The 25162-nt window shown below is 32.2% G+C and overlaps 4 protein-coding genes across 8 annotated transcripts; all 4 read left to right on the forward strand.

Moving 5' to 3' along the window:
- The first annotated feature begins 1560 nt into the window (after positions 1–1560).
- Positions 1561–4884, forward strand: LOC101207166 (protein TIC 20-I, chloroplastic). Of its 3 annotated transcripts, none has more exons than XM_031887424.1 (4): positions 1561–1832; positions 1966–2024; positions 3492–3671; positions 3953–4884. In XM_031887424.1, exons 3-4 carry the CDS (start codon positions 3503–3505, stop codon positions 4588–4590), a joined length of 807 nt encoding a protein of 268 aa, XP_031743284.1. In that variant the 5' UTR covers positions 1561–1832; positions 1966–2024; positions 3492–3502; the 3' UTR covers positions 4591–4884. The 3 variants fall into 3 exon arrangements, with proteins under 3 accessions (XP_031743284.1, XP_004140501.1, XP_004140499.1); XM_004140451.3 differs by having other exon boundaries at positions 1564–1832; positions 1966–2003; XM_004140453.3 differs by lacking the exon at positions 1966–2024.
- Positions 4885–5026: 142 nt separating this feature from the next.
- On the forward strand, positions 5027–7346 carry LOC101206683 (clathrin interactor 1). The gene is made up of 4 exons (XM_004140449.3): positions 5027–5760; positions 5903–6016; positions 6476–6637; positions 6717–7346. The coding sequence occupies exons 1-4, from the start codon at positions 5624–5626 to the stop codon at positions 7066–7068; spliced, it is 765 nt and encodes a 254-aa protein (XP_004140497.1). The 5' UTR covers positions 5027–5623; the 3' UTR covers positions 7069–7346.
- Positions 7347–9495: 2149 nt separating this feature from the next.
- Positions 9496–11105, forward strand: LOC101206443 (naringenin,2-oxoglutarate 3-dioxygenase). The gene is made up of 4 exons (XM_004140448.3): positions 9496–9893; positions 10018–10338; positions 10487–10591; positions 10758–11105. The coding sequence occupies exons 1-4, from the start codon at positions 9624–9626 to the stop codon at positions 11013–11015; spliced, it is 954 nt and encodes a 317-aa protein (XP_004140496.1). The 5' UTR covers positions 9496–9623; the 3' UTR covers positions 11016–11105.
- Positions 11106–16494: 5389 nt separating this feature from the next.
- LOC101205961 (Golgi to ER traffic protein 4 homolog) lies at positions 16495–24333 on the forward strand. Of its 3 annotated transcripts, XM_011658561.2 has the most exons (12): positions 16495–16765; positions 17300–17379; positions 17707–17785; positions 19165–19246; positions 19775–19925; positions 20149–20239; positions 20699–20782; positions 21753–21799; positions 22266–22394; positions 22883–22967; positions 23116–23196; positions 23963–24333. In XM_011658561.2, the coding sequence occupies exons 1-12, from the start codon at positions 16691–16693 to the stop codon at positions 23972–23974; spliced, it is 996 nt and encodes a 331-aa protein (XP_011656863.1). In that variant the 5' UTR covers positions 16495–16690; the 3' UTR covers positions 23975–24333. The 3 variants fall into 3 exon arrangements, with proteins under 3 accessions (XP_011656863.1, XP_031743589.1, XP_031743588.1); XM_031887729.1 differs by lacking the exon at positions 22266–22394; XM_031887728.1 differs by lacking the exon at positions 20699–20782.
- The last annotated feature ends 829 nt before the right edge of the window (positions 24334–25162 follow it).

Consider the following 25162-nt stretch of genomic DNA (forward strand, 5'->3'; position numbering starts at 1 on the left):
AATTAATAATATAACGCACAGTTGTTTATTCCCATTTAATTGAAAGGTTTGCTTGTAAAGTTTGTTTATATATTTTCATTACAATCAAATGGCAAAGTATGTATAATCAATAGGTTAAAAATTCAAATTTCTCATTCTACATACTAAAAACTAATAGTTGGTTTATATTACTCTTCCATTATGGGACAAGTTTGCTAATATATAGGTCAAGTCCTTCTTAATCTATATGATGTTATGCATATCTAAAAGGAATTATTTGATTAATCTAGGCCATGATCAAGAATTGTGTTAGTTTCTTCATCCACGACACCTTGATGATGAGATCATCAACCAAGCACAACGTGATGATTGTTGAATGGGTCTCTTCTCCTCTAGAGTCTATCATTCTTCGTCATGGCAACTGCCTTCTTTGACTCATCGGTGCCCACGACTCTGCTACTTTAGCAGAGATCACACATCTTGATCGTTTGCCATAGTTCAAAATTGTTTCTCTTGGTGAATTATTATCGATTTTCATGTTTACAACTAACATCTTAACGATTAAGGTTAGATACCAGTTTATTACAAAATTAACAAATAAAGAATACAAAGAAGCCAAAAAAATACCGTGGAGAAACGATACACAAATTTACATTAGTATGGTAGGTATGTCCATGAGGCATAAAGTGAACCACTTTTGTTCAAGAGAATATTACAAAACACAAAAATAGTGGTGCCTTTAGCGTTAGAAAGTTTATATGATGTATTCTCTAAACTCTATATAAATAAACTGCAAATAATTAAATATGTCAAATGCGATTCCTACTCTAAGTTTTGGAAGCATTAGGTCTCAAAATCCCTAGTAAGAGTGTTAAAATAACCCAAATAATTCAAACAACGTTGTAAGGTTTGTGTTAGAGTTTAATTTTTATTTTGGCTTGGATTAGGATAAAATTTTATGACCTATTAGCAAGACTCCCTAGTTGATCATTGGAAATGCCAAATCCAAGACAAGACATTACTATATTTGTGAATTTTGATTTAATGAGATAATTATTGTTTTTGGTAATAAGCTTAAATTGTTTAATGAATTCAAAGTATTTGTGGATGTGTTAAAAAAGAAGAACTTATTTCTAAAATAGTGTAATTTTAGAAATTAAGGTCGGCCAAAATTATCGATAAAAATAGGCTAGTTTTGGACCACCCTTCCTCCTTATGTTATACATATATATATCAATATCCAATTTTTCACCTTTCCTACTTTAATTTTTTCTTAATGGAAATTATACCTTTTTTTCAATTTCCAATTTTATTTTTATAAAACACATATTAACAAAAGATGTTATTAAAAATATATTAAACAAACAACAAATATTGGATATTAAATTTATATATATATATATAATTGGAAAAGAAAAAAAAGGGTAGAACCCAAAATTAGCATCTATAGTTTACCGAACCCTATTTTTGAGATTAATTTCTAAATTTACATTGTTTTAGAAAAAAAAAATGGTAAAAAGAAAGAAAAACAAAATGAGTTAAAGAAATTATGAAGCATTGCTCCCCTTTTCCTTTCGACTATTTCTTGAAAGATCGAGAAAACCTTTTGATTTAGAAATTTTTGGATATTAATGGATAGTTACGGCCAAATTGATGAGAAAAAGTCTTAGAAGTCGTATTTAGGTAAAAAAATCCAAACAAAACCCTATCCCAACTTTGATTCCTGGCACAGCTGCCCACAAGCAACACCGCCCCATTTCAGCAGAGTGATTTCTAACCTGAGTCGACAATTCGGTAGCAACCCACCACTCGTATGGTCTCAAATCGGATTCCCCATATCCTGTAGAAGTCAGGTTTGTGAGTTCGAACCTATTCGATTCAATTTCAGGCAGAAGCTACATTTTTTGGATTAGTGGGTAGTCTCTGTTCATGTTTACTTTACTCTATTGAACTTGATTCTAAGCATTGGGACTCTTTTGTATATAGGTTCCAGTTGCGCGATTCAAGTTTCAGGTTGACATTGGGTAAGAGATAGATTCATTTCAGTTAAGGTTTCAAATTGAATTTTAGGAATCTTGTTTAGAATAACTTAGCGCAGCGCTTTAGAATGTGTAGTAAGTAGTTCTTGTGAAGTCTGCTTGTCATGTTTTTATTTTTGTTTATATATAGAATTTGATTTTTATACTACTAAAACTGTTACGTATTCTGGTTTGTTATAAATACGTCATGAGGTTGTGTTTTGCGATTCTTTTGCAACTATATGTTAGTATGGTGTTTATGTTGAAAACTTTTTCTTGCTGTTTTGGAGCTGAATTGTGGCCTGGAAAGTATGTGTAGAATGTGCACTGTGCACACATGGGACATCGTGAGATTGACTAGTGAGGAAGGGGTTAGAGGACCTTGAATATGTGATAAAGGAAAGTGGGGATAGTATCTGGGGCTTGGGTATAAGTTGCCAATGGTTGGTTTTGTGTTGACAAAAGTAAATGAATGCCATTGGTGTGTCATTATTGGATGTCAAGGCCCTAGGTATAGATGGTCAAGAGTCGACATGTCAATATTGGATAAGAGGAGTATTAAGACCTTGGCCATTGTCAAGAGTCAGTGTGATGTGGCTTTGGATAAGCATCGGGGTCTTGGATAGAGATTGTCAAGAGTTGAATTTTGAGTTCTGTAGAGAAGTATTGAGGTTTGGGTATGAATGGTCAGGAGCCAATGTGCCACGAAGGAGTATGTCTCGAAGATGTGTAAACGATGGAGTAAAGTTGGAAAGAGCTAGAGAGAGACATTTGAGAATTTAGCGATATGTGAGAGCTTGTTAGAGCTTGAGTTAGAGGATGTGCATGATATAGAAATGATTCTGCATGATATTATTAGGAAAATATTTAGGTCTTGCCTGGGTTGCACCTATCTCTATGCAGCCCAGGCAGCTGTCCAATAAAGCTTTGCCAATCTTTTTTAAAATGATTTTTAGTACTTTTGTGTGTGTGTGTGTGTGTGTTGAGTATGCCATAGATATTACTTGTTTTCAGGTTTGCTGTGACTTGTGAGAACCATGAATACATGATTTTGTGATATATGTTGTATGTGATTGAAAATTTGAGGGGAAAATTGATATGACTTGCCAAATAAAATAAATATTTTTTGCATTATAAATAGACCATATGAATAATCCATTGGTGGAAGTACGTAAAAGTTCTTGCTCAATAATGAGTGAAGTATGACCACTTTCAAGATTGTTCAAGAAAGTAGATCCATTTGTTAGATAAGAGAGTTATCTAAATGAGAATGGTCCTTTAGAATTGGGGACAAAAACTTTTCTACCCAGAACAATCCCCAATACCTCATTAAAGCCAATGTATTCAATATTAGCGTTGTGTTTTTATGGATAAATTATATAGAAAAGAAATCATTAGAATATTTAAAATTTAAAAAATAGGCATTCCATTCTTTGTTTTTCATTGACTTCGTTTCTTACACTCTGCAATCTGCAATGATGTGGCTTTAAACAGGAAACTTAGATATGATTCTCAATGGATGCACCACACCCACTGGGTGCTTCTTCTCAGATTCCAAGTTATCTATTCCTAGCCGGTCTTCCATCTTACGTAATCCTCGTTGCAGTACACAAACTGCTAGCATTAGGAGTTCATGGGAACCTCATTTAAAGCATCAGACATGTTACTATGGAGGTGCATACAAAACCTTCCATAATCTTTATCTATCTTTTATTTGATCTTTATATTGAAACAATTATTACTGCGGTTTTGGAGATATCTCACTCGTAGTTTAATATAATCCTAGCTTCATATAAAGAAAGAATTATTACTGCAGTGGCAACATTAACATAAAGAAAATCTTGACTGACGTTTGTATCACTGTCATCTTAAAGAATTATATCTTCCTTTTCAGTAATTGATTCAAAGAAAGAATGGTGTGCTTCATTCTGTAATCCATTATTTTTCAAATGTAGGTCTCTTACCCTTAAAGCTACGTGCTGCATCTTCCCCTTTCTTAAGCGGGGATCTAGGTGGGTTGCTACATACGATCCCAAGGTTACCAGGGAAAAAAGTTATTAGCATGTCACCACGGGCAGCTAAAGATATCCCTACAAGTTATCGTTTCCCTCCAATGACCACAAAACCAAAATGGTGGTGGAGGACATTGGCATCCGTACCGTATCTAATGCCGTTTCACGAAACTTGGATGTATTCTGAAACAGCATACCACCTACACCCGTTCCTGGAGAACTTTGAATTCCTCACATACCCCTTTCTTGGAGCCCTTGGGAGACTACCAAGTTGGTTCTTAATGGCATATTTTTTTATTGCCTATCTAGGAATTGTAAGACGAAAGGAATGGCCTCACTTCTTTAGGTTTCACGTTGTTATGGGCATGTTGATGGAGATTGCCCTGCAAGTGATTGGTACAGTAAGTCGTTGGGTGCCCCTTTCCATATACTGGGGAAAAATTGGGATGCACTTTTGGACAGCTGTATCATTCGGTTTCATGTTCACGGTTGTGGAATGCGCACGCTGTGCTCTTGCAGGCATGTATGCGGAAGTCCCCTTTGCCTGTGAAGCAGCCTACATCCAAATACCATTTGATTAAGAACTCTTTGGTTTTGTAGTTGTGTGTGAGTAGAATGTGATGTAGACATGTAGTTTTGCTACTGCACTTTCGGAAATGAACATCGAACATTCTGAGCTCTATCGAAAATTTCTTAAGTTAGTTTTAAGCATGTATCTTTGTCTTTGTAGAAACTGAGGATTTTGTATGGAAGAAGTGATTATGGGCGACGTAAAGGACACACGTCCTTACGAGTGACTAAAGCTTTATTATCATTTGTATTTTGTCAACTTTGTTAAGAAAATGAATTTGAACTACTAATGTTTGTGATTGGTTTTTGCTACGCCAAACTTCTTTTGTACTTGTGTTTTATGGAGTAAGGAAGTAGTATTGAGGGAATCTGGAACGGAATGCCATAATGATTTAGTATTAAGTATTAAGTATTTTCTGTCAAGCTACTTTGGCTCTAGAGTTAATTAATTGTGAAAGTTGAGCCACCAACTGGTTGGATAGATGGTTTTAGTTTGGTATCGTAAATCAGCTTGGGATATGGAATTGAGGTGTTTTTTCAGTTTGGTTTGGACAGGTCAACTCATTGTCTCGAGAGACAATGTTACATCAAATTATTTTCAAATAATAGCCTTGCTTATCCGATTAAAATTAAGACAAATCAAACTAGGAATCAAGACATAAAATTATTAACTGTTAATTAGTTTAATTAAATTCTAATCACAAGTAACACGATATAGTAGGTTATAATTAAATTAATTTAACCCAATGGCAAAAATCCACCAAAGTTTACACAAGTGGTGAGAAGGGAGTTGGGGAGTGATTGTCAACAATCCATTTATTAAAGTTTCAAAGCCGAAAGGATCGCCGCTCATCAGTCTTAAAATGTGCTAAGCACTTTGACTTTTACACTCAATACATTTCCATAAATTCAACTTTTCATACCAAATCTCATACTTTCACCATTTCCAGATGCCTTCTTTCTTCGTGTGAAAATAAGCTACCCAAAATTTCATCTTTTTCTTTCTTTCATTCTCTCATCTTTGTTTGTGAAACATCAAATATCATGTCGTCCATCTTGAGCAAATCCAACACCATGCCCACTCCCTCTTTCCATGAATTGAAGAAACAAGCTTCTTTCTTTTTCAAGGAGAAAATCAAGACTGCTAGATTAGCCCTCACAGATGTTACCTCTGCCGAACTGTAAGTTCATTAATTTTTCCCTATGTATTACTAAGATGTCCTGAATATGTTTATCTTATTAGATTATTTAATTATTTACAATTTATTTACGATTATGATCCTTCAAATCTTTTTTGTTTTTGTTCTTGTCTCTGCTTTTTAGGTTGACTGAAGAAGCCATCAGTGGGAACCCTGATGCAAGATCTTTGAGTTCAATATCAAAGGCAGCTTTTGAGGTTGATGACTACTGGAGAATTGTAGCTATTCTCCATAAAAGGTCTTAGACTCTATTTCTTTCATCAATGTTTTGAAGTTTTTTATGTTTCTATTTCAATATAAATTGGACCTGTTTGTCATTTGGATAAAACCCATCATTGATAAAGTTATAGATTCAAAGGGTACAAAGGCTATACCATCTTTTTTAGTCACATTAGACAACGATTGATGGAAACTATATTGATTAGTTTTCAAAATTTGAGTTGGTTTTCTAAACATGTAGAAATCGGTAATATCAAATAGGCTCGGTTCCGTAACATTGTTCGATTTGACAGATAGGTGAAAACACAAACATACTTTATTTCATGATTGTTTAAGTAATAGCAATGAGATTCTCCAAAATCATGAAATAAAGCATTGAATAAGATCTCAGTTTTTTCTTTCTTTTTCTTTAAAAATTTAGTTTTGATTTTGCTGATGGGATCCTTGATTGATAAAAGTAAACAAACTTGCAAGGCAGATTGCTGAAATTTGAAAAGAAGAATTGGAGACTTTCCTACAATTCTCTCATCATTCTCGAACATCTCTTAACTCGTGGACCAGAGAGTGTAGCAGAAGAGTTTCAAACTGACAAAGATGTCATTAACCAAATGGGATCCTTCCAATATGTTGATGAAAAGGGGTAATGCCCGTGTTCGTGTTTTCGTCGAAACCTATTTTTCTTGAATTTTATTCATAATTTAATGCTGAATTGGTTTTAGGTTCAATTGGGGGATATCAGTGAGGAAGAGATCAGAGAGGATATTGAATCTCCTTGACAAAGGGCCTGTTCTCAAAGAAGAGAGGGAGAAGGCAAGAAAGTTGACGAGAGAAATTCTAGGATTTGGAAGCTTCTCCTTGAGAACAAAGTGTCAAGAAATTGTGGAAGAATCTTCTTCTTCACCCATTGGAAGATATGGAAAATGCAATTCAAACTTTAATTGTCTTGAGAATCTTGACCAAGAAGAACATTTCGTTTTGTTAGAACAAAAGGAAGTGATTTCAGTTAATGATTATCATCATCCTTTCATCAGCAACGAATCGAAGTCGAATGCTTCATTGCTGTTAGGATAATGACAGAGGAATTTGGAATTGTTTCTTTTGAGGTCCATTCATGATTCAGTATCATATTTACATCTGCTTGAATAGCACATAAAAAGAAAATAAACATTGCTACCAATGAAAGGAAACGGGTTTTTTATTTTTATGTTTTATTTAATGATGAAGAGTATGAAAATTAGCAGTTGTTGGTTTTGTTTGGCTTGCAGAATTCAAAATGAAAAGGCTAAAAGTTTAGCATCTATCTGTATAAAGATTAGTACTCAGTGAGAAACTTTCATATTTTGTTGAAACTGTTATTTCCGTCATTCCAATTATAAGAGCATTTTCTTACAGAATTACATCACTCTCACTCGTTCAACTAAACTAATAAATACCAAATTAAGATAATAGAAAACAGAAGTACTTTCTTTTCTTAACATTTCAGATGTGAGACAACTACACTTTTAATATTTTATCAAAACTCTTCCTAAGGAGTTAAATTAGTATTAGAGCCAACTATCATGTGTTGGTCTAGTGTTAAAAAGAAGACACAATCTCAGTAAATGATCCAGAGGTCAAGGATTCAATTCATGATATAGCCACCTATCTAAGAAATTAGATAGCTCAATGATTCCGTCTCTTCAGACTCCACCTCCTGTAATGGCTGGACAACAACCATTTTTCATGAATCGAACGCCCGCATGCCTCCACCATTTTGTCTATGAATGCACCAAATATGAGTGTTCTACCACCATCAGGATCTCAGTTTACTCACATGCCAGTTCCACGGCCTTTTCTTCCTCTCCCTGCCCCTCTCTACACCTGTGAAAACTATGCTACCACCTCCACCTATGCCCCAAGGATCCATGCCTTTCTTACCACCTGAAGAAGCTCCTCCTTAGCTTCCAGATGAACCAGGGCCAGAGAGACAGAAGCTTGATGATGATTCTTTGCTTATGCCAAAGATCAGTTTTGACACAACATCCCCGTATGCATTTTTTTGTTTTTTGTCTGCCAATCACACGGAACAGAACATCTAATTCTAAAGCATTTGAGTGTCAAGAAAATTTATAGAAAATAAATTCTTGGGTAAGTAGCTCCCATATGCTCGAAAACTTTGTATATGCATTCCTTATTTGTTGTTTGATTTGAAGTCATGGGTGCTCATCATTTTTGTTTGGTCTAGGGAGTGGGGAGTTGGAGGCCTCTCCATAAAGTTTGTTTCGCTTACTATTGGCCGCTTTTTTTTTAATCATCTAATACAAGTGTAGAGGTCCAACCAATCATTGGTTTTAACATTCTCTTTTTTAAGTGTGCAGAAGTTGAGAATAGGTTTTTGAGTTTGGTGAAATTAACTAAGCATGTTATGGTGCTTAGAGGATGAGAATGCAGTCTCTCTTTCTTATGCTATGTGTTTAATCATTAAGATCATAACTTCTTATTTGTCATTCAGTATAATGTATGTTTAAATGAGGCTTATACATTTCTGCAGATTGATGGTTTTAGTAACTTTTGAATTATTGAAATGAAAGTTTGTTCAATAATGTTGAAATGAAATTGTATTTATTTGATTGATGAAATTTTGTCTTCTTGAAGATATCAATAGGTTGAAGCCTTTGGTACATGTTGATAAAAGAACAGACAGAATGACAAGCAAAATGGTGTTGGGAACCGATTGACATGTTTTTTTCCTCTCAAACATCAAAATAACAAAAAAATTTGACAAAAAAAAAAAAAAAGTAACGAAAGTGATATATATAATCAGATTGTACGTAATATGGTAAGATATTAAGTTATTCAAAAAAAAAAAAAATAGTGCATTAATATAGCTTATTGAATTAAACTCTTAAGGTTTGGTTTTTATTTATTTAAATCTAACCGAACCCAAATAGTACTAATTGAATTGGGTTTATCAAATCATCCAATATTTTTTTCAATATCTCTAATTAAATTTGCACAATTGATAGTTCTACAAGGATGAAGACTCATGATTCAACCCTCTTGTTTGCTTTATGTAATTAAAAAGGTTAAAAGATACATTGTCTATTTTTTTTTATAAGACTTATTTTTTAAATTAAACATTTAAAAATATATTCAACAAAAACCTTCAAACTACTTTTCAAAAAATATTTTATAATGAAGGGAATTCACCTAAATAAAAAAAATTGATACTTTGAACTTATTGAAATTTTGGTACGACAGCAGATAGTTTCTCAATTATTTTAAATTTAAAAATCTCCCTTATGATTAAGGTTTTTTCTTCTTTTAATAATATTCCATCAAATTAATGCACCATAAATGATGGGAAACCAATTTCATGGGGTTAGGTTTGATTTGTGGAGTTGTATGATCCACATCGTCGGTTGTTCTTCATCTGATCACATTCAATGTCACCCTTTCCTTTATTGCCTTTTTTTTTTTCTCTTTTTGTGTTACTAAACTCTGTTGTCTCTCTATGTATATATAGTAATCAGACCTTGAGAGGGAAACACTGATTTTTTCGTAGTACCAGTGTATAAGCCCCTCGCTCACTGTATAATTCTTTTTCATTCACCCCATTTCTCTGTATCTCATAATCCCGCATCGTCATGGCCACTTTTACTGACGATGAAATTCCGGTCATTTCCCTTGATGGAATCGAAGACGATGCCCACATGGCCGCGGTGAAGAAGAAAATCGTGGAGGCCTGCGAAGTGTGGGGAATATTCCAGGTGGTTGACCACGGTGTTGACCCCAAGCTTATTGCCGACATGGTTCGTCTCACCACCGAATTCTACTATTTTCCACCGGAAGAGAAGCTCCGATTCGACATGTCGGGCGGCAAGAGGGGCGGATTCATGATCTCTACTCGACGACAGGTCTCTCCAACTCCAACACTCTGTTTCACACTAACAACTACAATCCTCTGTTTTTCTTTTATCTTAATGAATTTTGTATTGAAAGAGTAAATGATAATAGTGATTGGTGATAGAATTTATTCAGGGAGATGTAGAAGATTGGAGGGAAGTGGTAACGTTCTTTACATATCCGAGTAGAGATCGGAAGTACTCGGAATGGCCGGACAAACCGGAGGGTTGGATCAAGAAGACGGAGGAGTTCAGTGAAAAGTTGATGGATTTGGCTTCCAAAATATTGGAAGTGTTGTCGGAAGCCATGGATATGGAGAAGGGAGCTCTTAAGAAAGCTTGTGGAGAGTTGAATCAAAAGATATTGACCAATTTTTACCCCAAATGTTCCAACACCGACCTCGAACTCGGCCTCCCTCGTCACACCGACCCTGGAACCATTACTATATTATTACAGGCAACCTCTCGCTCTCTTTACATTTGTCTTACTTTTGTCTCTAAAGTTTCAAATTTCCATAGATTCTACACACATATGTCATAGTCATACCAAAGAATCCTTGGGATATTAATGAAAATTATATATACATACATATAATTAATTATAGGATCAAGTGGGTGGTCTTCAAGCAACCAAAGATGGGGCCAAGACATGGATCAACATCCCACCAATGGAAGGAGCTTTTGTAATCAACATTGGAGACCATGGTCATGTATGTACTACTCTCCATCTTAATTTCTGCAAAATGGATTATCTAACGGAATTGAAAACATGAGTAGAGATAATAGAAGTAATAGAAAAATTTTGTTCATTTTTAAAAACCAAACGATTAATATTAGAGAGAAGTCTAATATTTATTATGTGATTGAAAAATGTAGTATCTTAGCAATGGGAGGTTCAGGAGTGCGGATCATAGGGCATTGGCGAACCCAAAGAGTGACAGATTGTCGATAGCTACGTTTCAGTATCCGACACCGGAAGCCATTGTTTATCCATTGAAGGTTGGTGAAGGGGAAAAGGCAGTGATTGAGGATCCCATAAGCTTTGCAGAGATGTATAAGAAAAAGATGAGCAATGAACCTGTTCTTGCAATGTTTAATCATAAAGGACAAAACAAACTCAATCCTTCTACTTAGTTTATTGCTTTAGTTATAATTGTGTTGTAAGCTCAACTTTTTAATTTAGTTATATATTTCCCTAATATTTATGACTTTTTTAGTTCTCAATTTTGTTCTGTCCTGTTATGATCTTCAAAGCTTTCATTTTCATCTCTTTTGTGTACTTTTAATTTATTTCAATAAAGTATATTTATTGTTATAGTTTCTTTATAGAATGTCTCTCCACCCTTTCTTTTTGCTTCTTTCCTTTTCTTTTTTTACTTGAATTAAAAAGACCAACTTTTCTCTATAAAAATTCAGCAACATTTGTGTTCTTATTTAATTGACAAAATATTGTTGCGTCCTTTCTCAAGAACAGTTGAGTTTGGTGAGTATAAATAAGATTTAATATCTTACTATTTGTTTGTCGTGAGAGTAAAAAAAAAGTTGTCCAACATGATTAGATAGTATATTTGATGTAAACACTGGCAAATTATATCATCTTTTAACCACATGTATCGTTGATTAAGACAAAAAGCAATCTTATCTTAAAATAATCATAAATAATTTCGAGAGAGTTCTTAAAATAATCATAAATAATTTCGAGAGAGTTTTTAAAATAATCATAAATAATTTCAAGAGAGTTGATCTAAATCCTCTCAGTGCGGTAGTGGTGCTTACTTGAATGGTGTCATCTATTGGATGAGAATAACAAAATTAGATAAAACAAGATGAGTATGTCGTATATGTTCTCAATGTTGAAACTAAATATATTGAATTGAGCGTTGTCTTGGATCTTGGTCCTTGCTCCACTTCCTATATATGCTTGAAGCAATTTAATAGCAACATTTATGCATCCTTTTTCATCAACCCATCCACTTATAACTCCTTCATTCAAGTAGGGAAGATGCAAGGGAAAGATTTGTGGATTGGGGAATTTGTTAGTGATGACATACCAAATAATTGGGTTTCCTTTACCCTTATCAAAGCCTACGAGGATGGAGAGGTGTTATGTATGGTTAATCTTGACTTTTTTTTGTTGGTATAATGAAGGGAGAAGATTGTGACTAAAAATCAAAGATAAGAAAAGTGTGTCAAATAGAATATTTAAATTTCGGTTTGTTTCAAAATATTTTGGCGGAGAAAGTCAAGAGGAAGAGACGAAAGACACACAAGACATTAGATATTAGAATGACTATGATTAGAATGATTATGATTGTTTTAGTATTGGTAAGATTATGTTTTTTTTTTCTTCTCGTTTTTCTTTTAAGTAAAGAATTACGTTTTTTTTCTCATTCTTCTTTTATTGAACGAATAACTCTCTCTATATTATTTATGATTATTTTTAGGTAAGATTGGTTCTTGTTCAAACGGGGCACAACCACTATACCAAAAACAAAATTAACATATATTATAATTTAACACTTCAAAATTAATATTAAAACACAAAAAACGAAAATGTGAGGGGCACGTGCTCGTATCCCTTAATAGGATGATAATTTTATTTTCGTTATTGTTATTTTCATCCGATAAAATATACATATCAAAGACAGAAACTTCAATTGATTTTCTTGTTTTTTTTTTTGTAGGTTTGATAAAAGAACAACTGTACAAAGACCAAGAAGTGTCATTAACAAAACAACAAGCTTTGAGTGTTTAGATTTATATATATCCTATTAACTTTTTATAACTAATGGATGATATAGGCACTATAAAAATAAAAATAAAGCTTTTTGTAATATACAACATCCTATTACCTTTTTGTAAATATTAACTAAGTTTATCATTGTGTTGTGCTAAATGATATATTAGTGACTATTTTTTGTGAGAACACATAAATAGCATTTTGTGCAGGGTAATATAATTTTTTTGTGAAAATAACATTTTAATAGTACGAACTTTCTACGTTATAAACCTTTTAAATAGATTTTCTTCGCATAACTGAAATGTATTTTATATGTTAGTGTTTGAAATTGAATATTAATATTTTAAAAAAAATTATTATATATAAAATATAAGAAAATATATTATTATGGGATAGTTGCAAATTTAGCAGTTAAATTCAAATTAATTAAGTATATGACACAATTTTAAAAAATTTGCAAATATAGTAAAATTTGTCAAATTCTATTAATGATATAAGTCTATCACTGATAGACCATGTTGTAAATATTGATCTATCACTGATATATCATATAAAGTCTATATCCGCGATACAAGTCTATCAGTGATAATTTTGCTATATTTGCAATTTTTTAAAATGTTGCTATATCTTTAATTATTATTATTAAAATAGTCATCCAATGCAATTTATCTATTATATATTATAGCTTTTATCTAAAGGTATGATTAAACGTTTATATTTATTAAACAATCCTATTATAAACCATCAATAACCTTTTATATATGTTCTAAACAAATTTTCATTACTTTAACAAAACGCTATCATATAAATAATATAAATAGAAGAAAGACTATTATAGAGTTGTTTTATAATCTTTTTGAAACGTTATTAAATGAACACATTTTATAGCTTTCATAAGATACTATAAAAAGTTTCTCATAACTTTGATAAAATGTTAACATAAATTATATAAATAGAAGATATGCTATTACAAATATGTTTTTATAACTTTTCCAAAAGATTATCAAAATGCATGTTTTTTATAGCTTTCATAACTTTTAATAATGTGGGTTGTCACGACCTTTCGTAAAGTGCTATAAAATGTCTACGATAGCGTTTTTAGCAAACTATTGTAGACCTTTTTACGTGAAGTGATTTCAAATACATTAACAATTTTTTGAAAAACAATTTTTTGTTTAGAACTTTAGATATCAGCCTAATAAGATTTTCTTCCCTAAACCCACTCTTTTAGTTCATTCAGCAGAGTTCTTGCTTTGTAGCTTTGTTTTAACTTGTATATTGTGTGTGAATATTATTCATGAATAGAGACATGAGACAGTACACCATAATAACAATAATAATGATATCAATATCCATAAAATAAGACATCGTGGACTAAAAGATATAACATTGACAAATATATGCATTGATAAGCAACCAAGTTTCATTTATAATATGAAATTGATTGAAAAAAAAAAACAAAGAAACAAAGGAGTTACAGAAAAAACAATAATAGACAACAGGGAGTAATTACAAAAAGGAAGTAAAAGAACCAAGAAAAAACTGAAAGCTCTAGAGACCTGAGAAACTAGGGCTTGAGAAAAAAAAAAAGAAAAAAACTCATGAATATATGATATATATTTTCTGGGTTTTTTTCCTCGGTCAGTTGGTTTGAGAAAAAAGAGTAATTACCCCTCTTCATCATGGAATGTTAGAGTACTTATGATTGTTAGATTCTTTGTCTAGGAGATCTTGCATTGGAGGATTAACACTTTTGAATGTATTCAAAGTGTTTTTTTCCATGTTATTGGGTCTGTCGTGGCATGTTTTTACTTTTGTGTAAACGAATTTTTAAGAGTTTGGACAGTGTGCTATGGAGTTTGTGTCCATGCTACCTTGTTTGAATTTTTTCTCCTATATTTTAGAGGGAAGAAAAAGACTAAATGTTGTTTTTATAAAAAAAAATAATGATAAAAGTAAAAAAGTAACTAGAAAATAATAAAAAAATTAACATATATTTTTTTAAAAAGATTAGGAAAATTTAATAAATACAAAATCAAATTAGGTATTAGGTAAAATAAATCAATTTAATTTTCTCTTAAAATTAATATAAATGAAATATTAACTTTTTCAAACATACTCCCTCTAAATTTTTTTCTTTCTTTGCATTTTTAGGACTTATATTGTATTTTAACGTGTCTCACAATTCGAAAGAATTAGGGGAGGGTTGTTTCATTTTTGTATCAAGAACGAAGAGGTTCAAGAAATAAGAGAATTAAGAATACCCACCAAAAAGACTAATTCAATCTATAACGATGTACCGGAAAATACAACATTTTTGAAAACTAATCCAATTGGTTTTGTTCGGGGATTTATATATATATATATATATATATATATATATATATATATATTTTGCTTATGTTTGCATAAAAAATATGATACGACAATAATCAAATACTGTTTGGAGTCGGACAAGAAGAGAGTCTTATTTTTGTATGTGTCCCAAGCAGCAATGCAAGGCGGTCGGGGTGGATGTATACTCCTCATGATTCCATGCACTCCCATATGCCCTTATGTGTATTTTAATTAGTAGAAAGAAAGGTAACTTCAATCTATCTACTTTTGTTACTTCTCATTAATTCTTTCAGAAAAGGACTAAAGGTTTTTTTTTTATATATATATAAAATAATGATAAAAGTAAAAAAGTAACCAAAAAATAATAAAAATTTCTATATACATTTTCTTTTAAATTAAAAAGATTTAATTAGTATAAAATCAAATTAGATATTAGGTAAACTAAATTAATTTTATTTTTTCTTAAAATAATATAAATAAAATATTAACTTTTTGAAACACACTAAACCTAGTCTAAATCTAATAAATTTAAAACCAATCAAATTGGCTTAAATCTAACTTATTTAAAAACACATCCCACGAAGACACAAAATGAAACTTTACTTTTTTTAATCTAGAATTTGAAAACATGAGTAGAAGATAATAGATAATAAAAGAAATAGAAAAATAGTGATAATTTTTAAAAACAAAATGATAATGAATATTGATAAAAATCTAATAATTTTAAATGTGACTAAAAAAATGTAGTATCTAAGCAATGAGAGGTTCATGAGTGTGGATCATAGATACATGAGAGCACTGTCTGAGTTGTTTTACTCACAACATGGAATTTATGCATTTTTAGGCCACAAATTGACATGTTATTCCTAAAGTCCAAGAATAAAAATGATAAAGTATTCTCTTGAATCATTTTCCAAAAGTAATAATAATAAAAATAAAAAACAATTGATCAATAAAGTCGATTTAGAAAATAAGGTGGTTTTAGAAAGAGTTTAGATAAAAATGGATAATATTTTTATAATTACTAAGGTGAAAGAGGTATTTTTGTTTCTTCCTAAAATGTGGTTTTTTACATTTTTTTCAGTGCAGTTTGAAATGAGTTAGATTTAAGTCAATTAAATTAATTTTAAATTTATTAGATTTAGTTTTCAAATTTGCTAGAACTTTAAATATCAACCTAATCTAATAAGATTTTGTACTAAAATTAGATGAGACCATTGATTCACGTATTAAACAAATGTAGTAATTGATTTACAAAGTTTTAGTACAATAAAATAGAAGTGTTATAGCCACGTTTCAAACTTTCCATCTACATTTTATTATTGAATTTGTAAAATTGATATTCAAATATGAATTTTTAATTTGAACATTTAAGTTGATAAAAAAGTTACCTCAACCTAATCCAAATGTACTTGTAACGATAATTGAGTAAATGTTACCCAATAGGTCTGATTTCGTAATTTTACACTGGTCATGATCCAATTAAGACATTATAAAATTTAAGTTTTAAAAAGGATTAGTTTTCATTCAAAATTTGTGAAAAAGGTCATCCATACAATTTTCAAATAGTGAATTTTGAGAAATGCTCCTTTTTGTTTTGTTCATACCTTCATATTTTTCGATTACACTGCTCATTCGACGACGAACAGAAGAAGTCCCTGGTTTTGTTGCTCTCTGCCTAACGATCATAAACTAACGAATTCGTTCTCCTGGGATCGTTAGCCGATTCAAAATGAGTTCGCATCCATTGCAGAAGACCATGTCCCGTGCGAGATCTAGGCGAATTGTACTGCCTCCGGTTCAAGAGGTAATGAATGTTCGAAACATGATCTTTTTCTTACCTTTTGTTCATTATTTACGTTGGTTATGAACAAATTTGAGCCTTGAGTGGGAAATTATAGTGGTGGTAAGAATTTTAAGACTCAATTTCTACAGCGTATCATTTTGTTACTATGTTGGTTATGATTTGTTTTAATTGAAATGCAAAAATTACGTAGCTATTTTGTTTTCGCGATTTCTATCAATTTCTGACCCAAAGAGAAGAAAAAGTGATACGTGTTTGGATCAAAAGAATCGAATTTTCATCGATTATTTATTTTGAACTCTGTAATGTACGCCTGCCATTACTATTGTTATTTTTTTTTTCTTTATAAAGAATACGGAATTAAAGAATAGAGAAACCCCACTCTTTTAGTTGAGTTCTTGCTTTGTAGCTGGTTTTAACCTATCCCACATTAATCGTCAACTAATTGTTTTTTAGGCTAATGCATTTGTTCTTAGCTGAGTCGAGCAAATAGTTTAATCTGCAGTAGCATTAACTTCTTTGAAACTGTTATTACAGCATATTATTAAAATAGAAGACGTTATCGATACTGGTGACTACTATGGGGCTCAACAGATGTACAAATCTGTCAGTGCAAGGTACAGCAATAATACCTTGTTCGCTTGGTTTTGATTGTAAAAGAAATATTTCCAAATTATTATGCAAAATGGACTCAGAGAACGTGAGTCTGATTTGTAGATACTTATTAATGAGTAGTAGATGTGCAATTCTCTCAATACCTTTGCTGCACTTCTATTTAAACTGGTTACAACCTTAATTGGCAATTTTTATCAATCACAATTACCATTAGACTTATGCCTTTTCAATTACTTTTAAAACCACTGTCTTCACTCAAATGATTATGCAAAAATGGAGGTCTGGTCAATCAAATTGCACGTTCATGAACATGTGTTGTTTCATTACAGATACGTGGCTGCAGAAAGGTACTCAGAAGCCTTGGATATTCTTCAGTCAGGGGCTTGTACCCAGTTGAAACATGAGCAGGTCAAAGCTAGTTGCATCTTTTCTGCGTATGTAATTGCTGGATTGGATGTTCTTTTAGCATTTGCAGCATAGTGTGTCTGTGTCATCATTTTAAATTCTGAACGTGGATATCCTTTTAGCATTTGCAGCATAGTGTGTCATCCTTGTAACATTCTTAATGGCGCTATTGCTTAGGCCTTGAAATTTCAATTTCACTTTACATATTTGAAGTCCTTGACTCTAGAGAATGGGCAAAACATGGAAGTGTAGATCGTTCTATATTGTGTATGAATATTATTCATGAATAGAGACATGAGACACAACATAATAATAATGATATGGAATATCCATAACATAAGACATTGCGGACTTCAAGATAACATTGACAAATATATGCATTGATAAGCAACCGAGTTTCATTTATAATATGAAGTTGATTGGAAAAAAAACAAAGAAACAAAGGAATTACAAAAAACGATAGACAACAGGGAGTAATTACAAAATGGAAATAAAAAAACCGAGGAAAAACTCAAGCCTTAAAGAGCTGAGAAACTAAGGCTTGAGAAAAAAGAAAAAAACTCAAGTGAGCATTTTTTTGGTTTTTTTCTCTCGGTCGGTTATGTGGCTTCCCCCTTCAGTGTTTTCTTCATCATGAAATGTTAGAGTACTTATGATGGGTAGATTCTTTGTCTAGGAGATCTTGCATTGGAGGATTAACACTTCCGAATGTATTCAAAGAGCTTTTTCCATGTTCTTGGGTCTGTTGTGGCGTGTTTTTACTTTCGTAGAGTTTTGACAGTGTGCTATGGAGTTTCTTTTATTTTGTATAACACCTGTCTCAAGAGAAATAGGAGGACTTTTAGGGGTTGAAGATGTCTAGGTGGAGGTGTGACTATGACTAGGTTCAACGGCTTTCTGTAATACTCCCTTGTCTACTATAGTCATTTTATCGACAATTGTAGCATCTTTCGTGATGGTTTCCTTTTCTTTTCCTCCTTGACTCCTTTTGTAATTGGCTGTTTTTTCTGTCTTTTTTTGCTTTGTATTTCGCTTCTTTTTTTTTCATTCTCTCTGTGAAAGTACAACTTCTAGGTTGTTTTTTAGAAGAGAGAGCCTCTGATTGGATTCATTTGGAATGAATATTTTCTCTGCTTTGTAATAAATCTAGATAGGGATGGTCTCATTGATCCTTTTTACTGGGTTCGGAGATTTATCTCCTCGGCCTTCAGATTTTATTTGTTCTGTTAATTCTGATGCTTTACAAAAGAAACATACAACATCCATTGTTCCATCCATTTGAAATGAACACAATTAACCAGAATAGTGTTGAGAATGGGGAAATGAAGTTCAGATTTTTTCATCAATCTAGCTGTAAAAGGTTGACAGTTTCTACTTTTCAGATTACTTGTGGATCAGAGCTTGCTGTGTTATTTGTCGATACACTTGTTAAAGGCAAAGTTCCTTATGATGATAATACTCTTGGTGAGTTCCTTTGATTTGGTTTCCTGTGTTTCTTTTATAAGATTATGGGTAGATGTTGGGGATGTTATGTTATTGGGATATTACTTGTGGCATGATTGTAATTACACAGTAACTCCTCAACCCCTTAACCTAGGACGTTGGTTAGACTGGATGGTTAAATAGAGTGGATTAGTGGTTTGAAAGTTGGGCCAAATTTTGGCATGGCTCATAATGAGATGGGGAGAGAAATTGCCTTCTTGAAAGGAAGTTGTTATTGCAATTCCTTTGCATTGTTGTTTTCTCATGATCTGAAATTGAATAACGCTGATTTAGTGTTTGTTATTCGGTATTTTCATTTCAATTTGAGATTCAGTTTCTTTTTTGTAACTTTGTCATCTGTTCGTAATTGCTCTTTCCAAGACAAGTCCATTTGAGGATTAATTTGGTAACCGCAGTATGGAAAAAAAAAATATATCATTTCTTTACTACCTTTCGTTGTCTACTCTTATTTTTGAAGTTCTAATGTGATTATGACAAACATTATGTTAGATCGTGTCAGGAAAATTTACAAGAATTTCCCTCAGATTCCATTACCCCAACACTTGGGGGAAGATGATGATATGCAACAACTCTCTGAAGCACTTGGTGCTGCAAAAACACGGGTTGAAGGATGTTCCTCTTTTTTGAAAGCAGCTTTGAAGTGAGACATTCTCCATTCTCTTTCTAATATTAGTCATTTCTACATTGGGAGTGTGCATAACAAAAAAGGAAAACGAGTATTTTATTTTTAAGTGCAACTGTTTGAATTATGGCATACATTCATTTGTATCAAGTTAGGTTTGTGCTCTCTTTGAATCAGTTATATATAATTCCTTTGTACTGAAGGAGACTACTTGTTTTCTACAAATCTTTGAATATATCAGGTGGTCTATGGAGTTTGGATCGCAAAGGAGTGGATCTCCGGAAATTCATATCATGCTTGCTACATATATATATTCTGAGTCACCGGAAGTGGTATGTTCGGCCAAAGAATATACTTTAAGTACTTGTTTGAACTTGCTTTTTGTTTACAAGAATTTTTGTTTTTGGTGTTGGTGTGTATGATGACTTCATTTTAGTTGCAAATGACATGTCTACTGTTACTTCAGTTCCTTTGGAGATTGAATAAATTTTACGTCTGTGTCTAATGTTCATCATGTCTAGATTTCATGCGGTTGAGGTGTCTGAATTGTTAATAGAAAGAAGATATAGCATTCTTTTTATGAGTATGTAATTTAGCAATGACATGCTGTACTGCTGACTGCTGCTATGATATATTTCCTAACAAGGTCATGGGATGCATGTGCGTGACATTTTAACCATGAATTCAATATGATTGTTGAAGCATAGTCCAGTACCATGAATGATGGAACAGTTGTTGCTTGTCCACTTTGACTGGTTTAATAGTATCTTTCAGTATTTTACATGTTGCAGGACATGACCAGAGTATCATATCACTTTATTCGAGGAGATAACCCCAAGAAATTTGCTTCTATATTAGTGAATTTTATGGGCAAGGTTTTAGAGCTTTCCTTTATCTCTCATTTTTCAAGGATCTGCAGTTTTCATTATGCCTTCATACTTATTGCCATGGTTGAAAGAAGGTTTAAGTCGTGCATTTTTCTAATTGATCCCAAAATTATTATGTTCCTTGAGCGTAACTATTTTGTTTCACATAATTTGTGGCCCTTGTACTTTTTGACAGTCATTCAGTTGAAGTACTTATATAGGTGTCTATATTTTTCTAAGATAATCTGATGTGATCTCTTATTTCCTAATGGAATGAAAAGATCTAATCACAATGTTAATAGAACTGTTGATCTCAATTTCATGGAGCAGTAAGTATTATTAAAATATCAATATTAATGGATGCTTTTTGAAAAAATCATCAAAAGTATTTTTTAACATGCTTAAACTAGAAATGTTAAGAACCGGCAGTTTCTACACAAGTTAAAACTATTTTTTTTCTGTGAATTTTTATGTTATTGTTAGTGATATTGTGGTAATATTACTCTATTGTTGATACTTTCTCAGTAGAATAAAAATATTGACATCAATCATTATTAGATATTTGAACCTTTCACCTTGATTGTAATTAACGAGAGTACATGCTTTCTAGGATTTCTTATTTTCATGAGTATGAAAAAAGATGAGAAAGAAACAACTATAATATAATTTCATTCGATAAATTTACAAACAAAAGCAGATTTCCCAAGTCCTTGGGATTACAAGAAAACTTTCCAATGGGATTCAAAGATAAAAGAATAAAATACTTAAAAACCAGTGATTTTTGCACCAGAACAGAGCCCAAGAAACTAATGAATCAAGATTATTTTTTATGTTTACCTTCATATCAAAAAGAACATTTATGTTGTTTATCCGCTCGTAAGATATTGCACGCATTCTGTTTAGCCAATCATATTGTTATGTGTTTTCTTATTCTGTTTCCATTAGTTAACTGAACTTGTGCTTTTTCCCAACCCCGCAGTGTTATCCAGGTGAAGATGATATGGCTATTGCACGGGCAGTTTTAATGTAAGACTTATAAATTTATTTATATACTTACCACCAATTAAAAATTCTCGAGTCAAGGGAATTTTCTTGAATAATGAGTTAATGATATGGATGGACAAATATTGACACATAGCAAATCTATTCAAAATGATGGAAAATTTGACTTATGAGTATAGTTGCAAATAGTTTTAGTGGGTTTACACCGAGCAATCAATTTTGAAGTGTAATGAGTCAATTTTAAAAGTCAAGCATTGGAGGTTTTGCAATTATGAAAATTTTAATTGTCAATTTTTTCTTTGAAATTTGAATGCGAGTAAACCTGCATTGTGGCCTTCCAAACCCTGTAATTGTCAGACTCACAGTTCATGCGTTTTACTTCCATTAATATGGGTGTATAGGGTGAAGAATTGATACTTATTACTCTTGAGGGATGGGTTTTCATTTCAACAATTTTTGAGCTCTGAGGGCTAGGTTGTTTTTTGTGTAGGTACTTGTCTCTTGGTAATCTAAGGGATGCTAATGTCCTATTTGATGAGTTAAAGAAAGTAGAAGAACGTGAAGAACTCGAGCTTCCTGATTCAGAACTGATTGAGTTTATCGTCTATCTTTTGCTAACGTAAGGTCCATTTGCTTTGTCACAAATAAACTAGGCAGCAATATATATACTCAGCAGATGTAGTGTGTGTGAAGTGTGAAGAATGATGGCAATAAAACCAGTTTAGTGAACAAAGATTAGCTCTGAAATGGTAAAAAAACCATCAAGCTGTGCATGATGTAAGGAGTCTTAGAATCCTGGTAAATATATAATTGTAACACTTTTTGTCAATATTGCCAAAGCTTTCATTGATGCTACAAATTAAGATTATTTCAAAAAATACTTAAAAGCCCCCTTTCTCTTGAAGGAAGCGGGAAGCAATGCCTTTTTTTCTTAAAACCTTTTAGGGAAAAGGTATTTCAATTGGAAAACAACTCTAAGAACTCCAAAAGACAAATTGTCTTGTTTGCAAGTTGAGTTTATAGTGTGATATCTTCTAATTCTGTTTTCAGTATTGCAGTACTGCAATTTTATGATTTGTAAGCAAAACTTTAAATATGCATTTGCAGGTTGCAAAGAGACGCGTTGCCTCTTTTTAATATGCTAAGGGCAAATTACAAGTCAAGTTTAGAGAGAGAACCTGTCCTGAATGAGGTGCAACTTCTGTTACTCTCCGAACTTTGATGAATCAACACCTTTTGAAATGTGCAATTATCTCTCATCTTGATTTTTTTAGATGAATTTTTGGAGAAACTTAGTTGAAGTTGCATAGTTGGATTCTAACTTCAGCATTTTTCTTCAGCTTCTCGATGAAATTGCAGAGAAGTTTTATGGAGTACGGCGTAGAAATCCCTTGCAAGGGATCTTTGGAGATTTCTTGAAGGTGATTTTCTCTCACAGTCTTTGTCCACTGGATGTTTGAATTAAGTTTAATTCATATTTTGATTTTTTTACTCGTATATGTTTATTTTGTTTTGGTTTCTAAACTTTCATACATTTCTTTTGCTACCAAACTTTGCAGAAAAAAAAACCCCCAAACATCAGTACATATTCAATTCATTTACTTGATAGTGACTACCTACATATTTGAATCCACTTATGATGTTAAGTTTTGTTAACGAAAATTAATTTCATCATTTGAAAAGTTTGGGAAGGTAAAACAAAATAGTGACAAGTGAAGAACTACAATAGAATTGAACTCTCAAGGGACAATGAAATTGAACCCTTAGGGGACATTTGGGACATTTAAGAAATTTAGTGTGTAAGTTAGTTTGTGTTTGTGGTACAAAGTTGTAAGATGGAGTTTTTCGATAAATGTGCAAAATAGAGAAAGAGGAAAAGATGAAGTTTCCCTTTAATTTTGTGAACTTCAACCATAAACACGGTTGAAGTTGAGTTGTTTAATACAACTTGTGAAGTTGGTGGGCAAGTGAAAATCTAACAATGTGAATATTTCTTGAGTTGTTTATTCAACTCATTGGTGGGCCAAATGTGCATAGCGTTTAGATATATCTAAAAATCTAGCCATGGGAATCTTCTTGAGTTGTCTGTGCAACTCTTGCTGACGGTTCATCTTTACTGTATCATTGAAAAGTTTTTTTTTTTCCTTTCAAAAAAAAAAAAAAGAATCTGACCATGGAACCATGCAGATGATGGGCTGATGATGTGCGGCAAGTAGAAAGGTCCGGTCAGCTTTCTGGTACTGTTGACTGGTACAGCTTCTCTGTGCTTTCGGGTTCTTTACAAAGATGGAATTAGATAAGCACATGTTGAACTTATTTCCAAAGATAGTAGGTCACGTTTCCCCTTTCTTGCATTCACTATTTGTTATTTGTTGATAAGTGACCTCTTCTCTTTTCAACATTGATGGATTATTTAACTTTGCATTATTTAGTTTTATCCTTTCAACTCCCTCTCTCTTTCCTCTCTTTATGTGGAATCAGGTAATTTATTACACTTCTAGAATTTGCACTTGTGTATGGTTTGATGTTTTTCTCCATTATGGAAGTCATCAGATTAATTACAAAGAATCAAATATCATTTACTTAAGCCATGAGATTAACAACATTAAGACTTTATATTGTATCTTATATATCTGGATTGAATTTCTTGTTCTTAGATTCAACCAATCAAATAAGTTTTGTGCATTTAGCTGGGTTGTTTCTAACAACATTTTAGTGGTAAACATTTTTTTTTTAAAAAAATAGACATAAAAATGAAATGTTTTGAGTTTCATTTAACTTGAAAATGAGTGTTATGATAGTGTCCAATTAGACAAATAGTTTAAAGTCCTCTTAGATAAACGGGTTTTGATTTATCTTTGTTGTTTTTTAAGAAAAAAGAATTAGTTAAAAAAAAGTTGAATTGTTAAAATAGTTTTAGAGAAAAAAAAGGTGTTTATGAAATATGATGGTTAACCTAAAATATTTTCATACCCATCCAAAATCTATTAGTACACATCTAAAAGTGATATCTAGTTAGGTATTTCATTTATTTTGCGACTAGAACGATGGTAGATATTGAGTTTTTTAGTAATATATACATAAGTTACAAGTCTTCAAATAAACTTAAAATCACTGCGAAATTAATATATAAAAAAAAGATTTGAGTTTAGGCATTTTAAGTAGGGAAGGAGATTAACACCTTAAAACTTGTTTTGCCCATAAACTAAAATATAATGTAACTGAAAAACATGCTTCAAAGTTGAAAGATAAACTATAGACTCAAAAGTTATTATCCACGTCGACGAAACGCGCCACCGCCGTTTGAGCTGCTGTCTAATCCCGTCGTTGTCCGATCGATCTATTTATTAGCAAAAGGGCAAATGGGACATTTCGTACGTTCGTACC

This window comes from Cucumis sativus, chromosome 6 (assembly GCF_000004075.3).
Source record: "Cucumis sativus cultivar 9930 chromosome 6, Cucumber_9930_V3, whole genome shotgun sequence".
Classification (NCBI taxonomy): domain Eukaryota; kingdom Viridiplantae; phylum Streptophyta; class Magnoliopsida; order Cucurbitales; family Cucurbitaceae; genus Cucumis; species Cucumis sativus.

Coding starts and splice junctions, on each gene's coding strand:
- LOC101207166 (XM_031887424.1), top strand. CDS start 3,503: ATGATTCTCAATGGATGCACCACACCCACTGGGTGCTTCTTCTCAGAT. Junction 3,672..3,952: donor TCAGACATGTTACTATGGAG/GTGCATACAAAA, acceptor TTTCAAATGTAG/GTCTCTTACCCTTAAAGCTA.
- LOC101206443 (XM_004140448.3), top strand. CDS start 9,624: ATGGCCACTTTTACTGACGATGAAATTCCGGTCATTTCCCTTGATGGA. Junction 10,339..10,486: donor CCATTACTATATTATTACAG/GCAACCTCTCGC, acceptor AATTAATTATAG/GATCAAGTGGGTGGTCTTCA. Junction 10,592..10,757: donor ACATTGGAGACCATGGTCAT/GTATGTACTACT, acceptor TGAAAAATGTAG/TATCTTAGCAATGGGAGGTT.
- LOC101206683 (XM_004140449.3), top strand. CDS start 5,624: ATGTCGTCCATCTTGAGCAAATCCAACACCATGCCCACTCCCTCTTTC. Junction 5,761..5,902: donor GATGTTACCTCTGCCGAACT/GTAAGTTCATTA, acceptor TCTGCTTTTTAG/GTTGACTGAAGAAGCCATCA. Junction 6,017..6,475: donor GTAGCTATTCTCCATAAAAG/GTCTTAGACTCT, acceptor CTTGCAAGGCAG/ATTGCTGAAATTTGAAAAGA.
- LOC101205961 (XM_011658561.2), top strand. CDS start 16,691: ATGAGTTCGCATCCATTGCAGAAGACCATGTCCCGTGCGAGATCTAGG. Junction 17,786..19,164: donor CCCAGTTGAAACATGAGCAG/GTCAAAGCTAGT, acceptor TCTACTTTTCAG/ATTACTTGTGGATCAGAGCT. Junction 21,800..22,265: donor ATTGCACGGGCAGTTTTAAT/GTAAGACTTATA, acceptor TTTTTTGTGTAG/GTACTTGTCTCTTGGTAATC.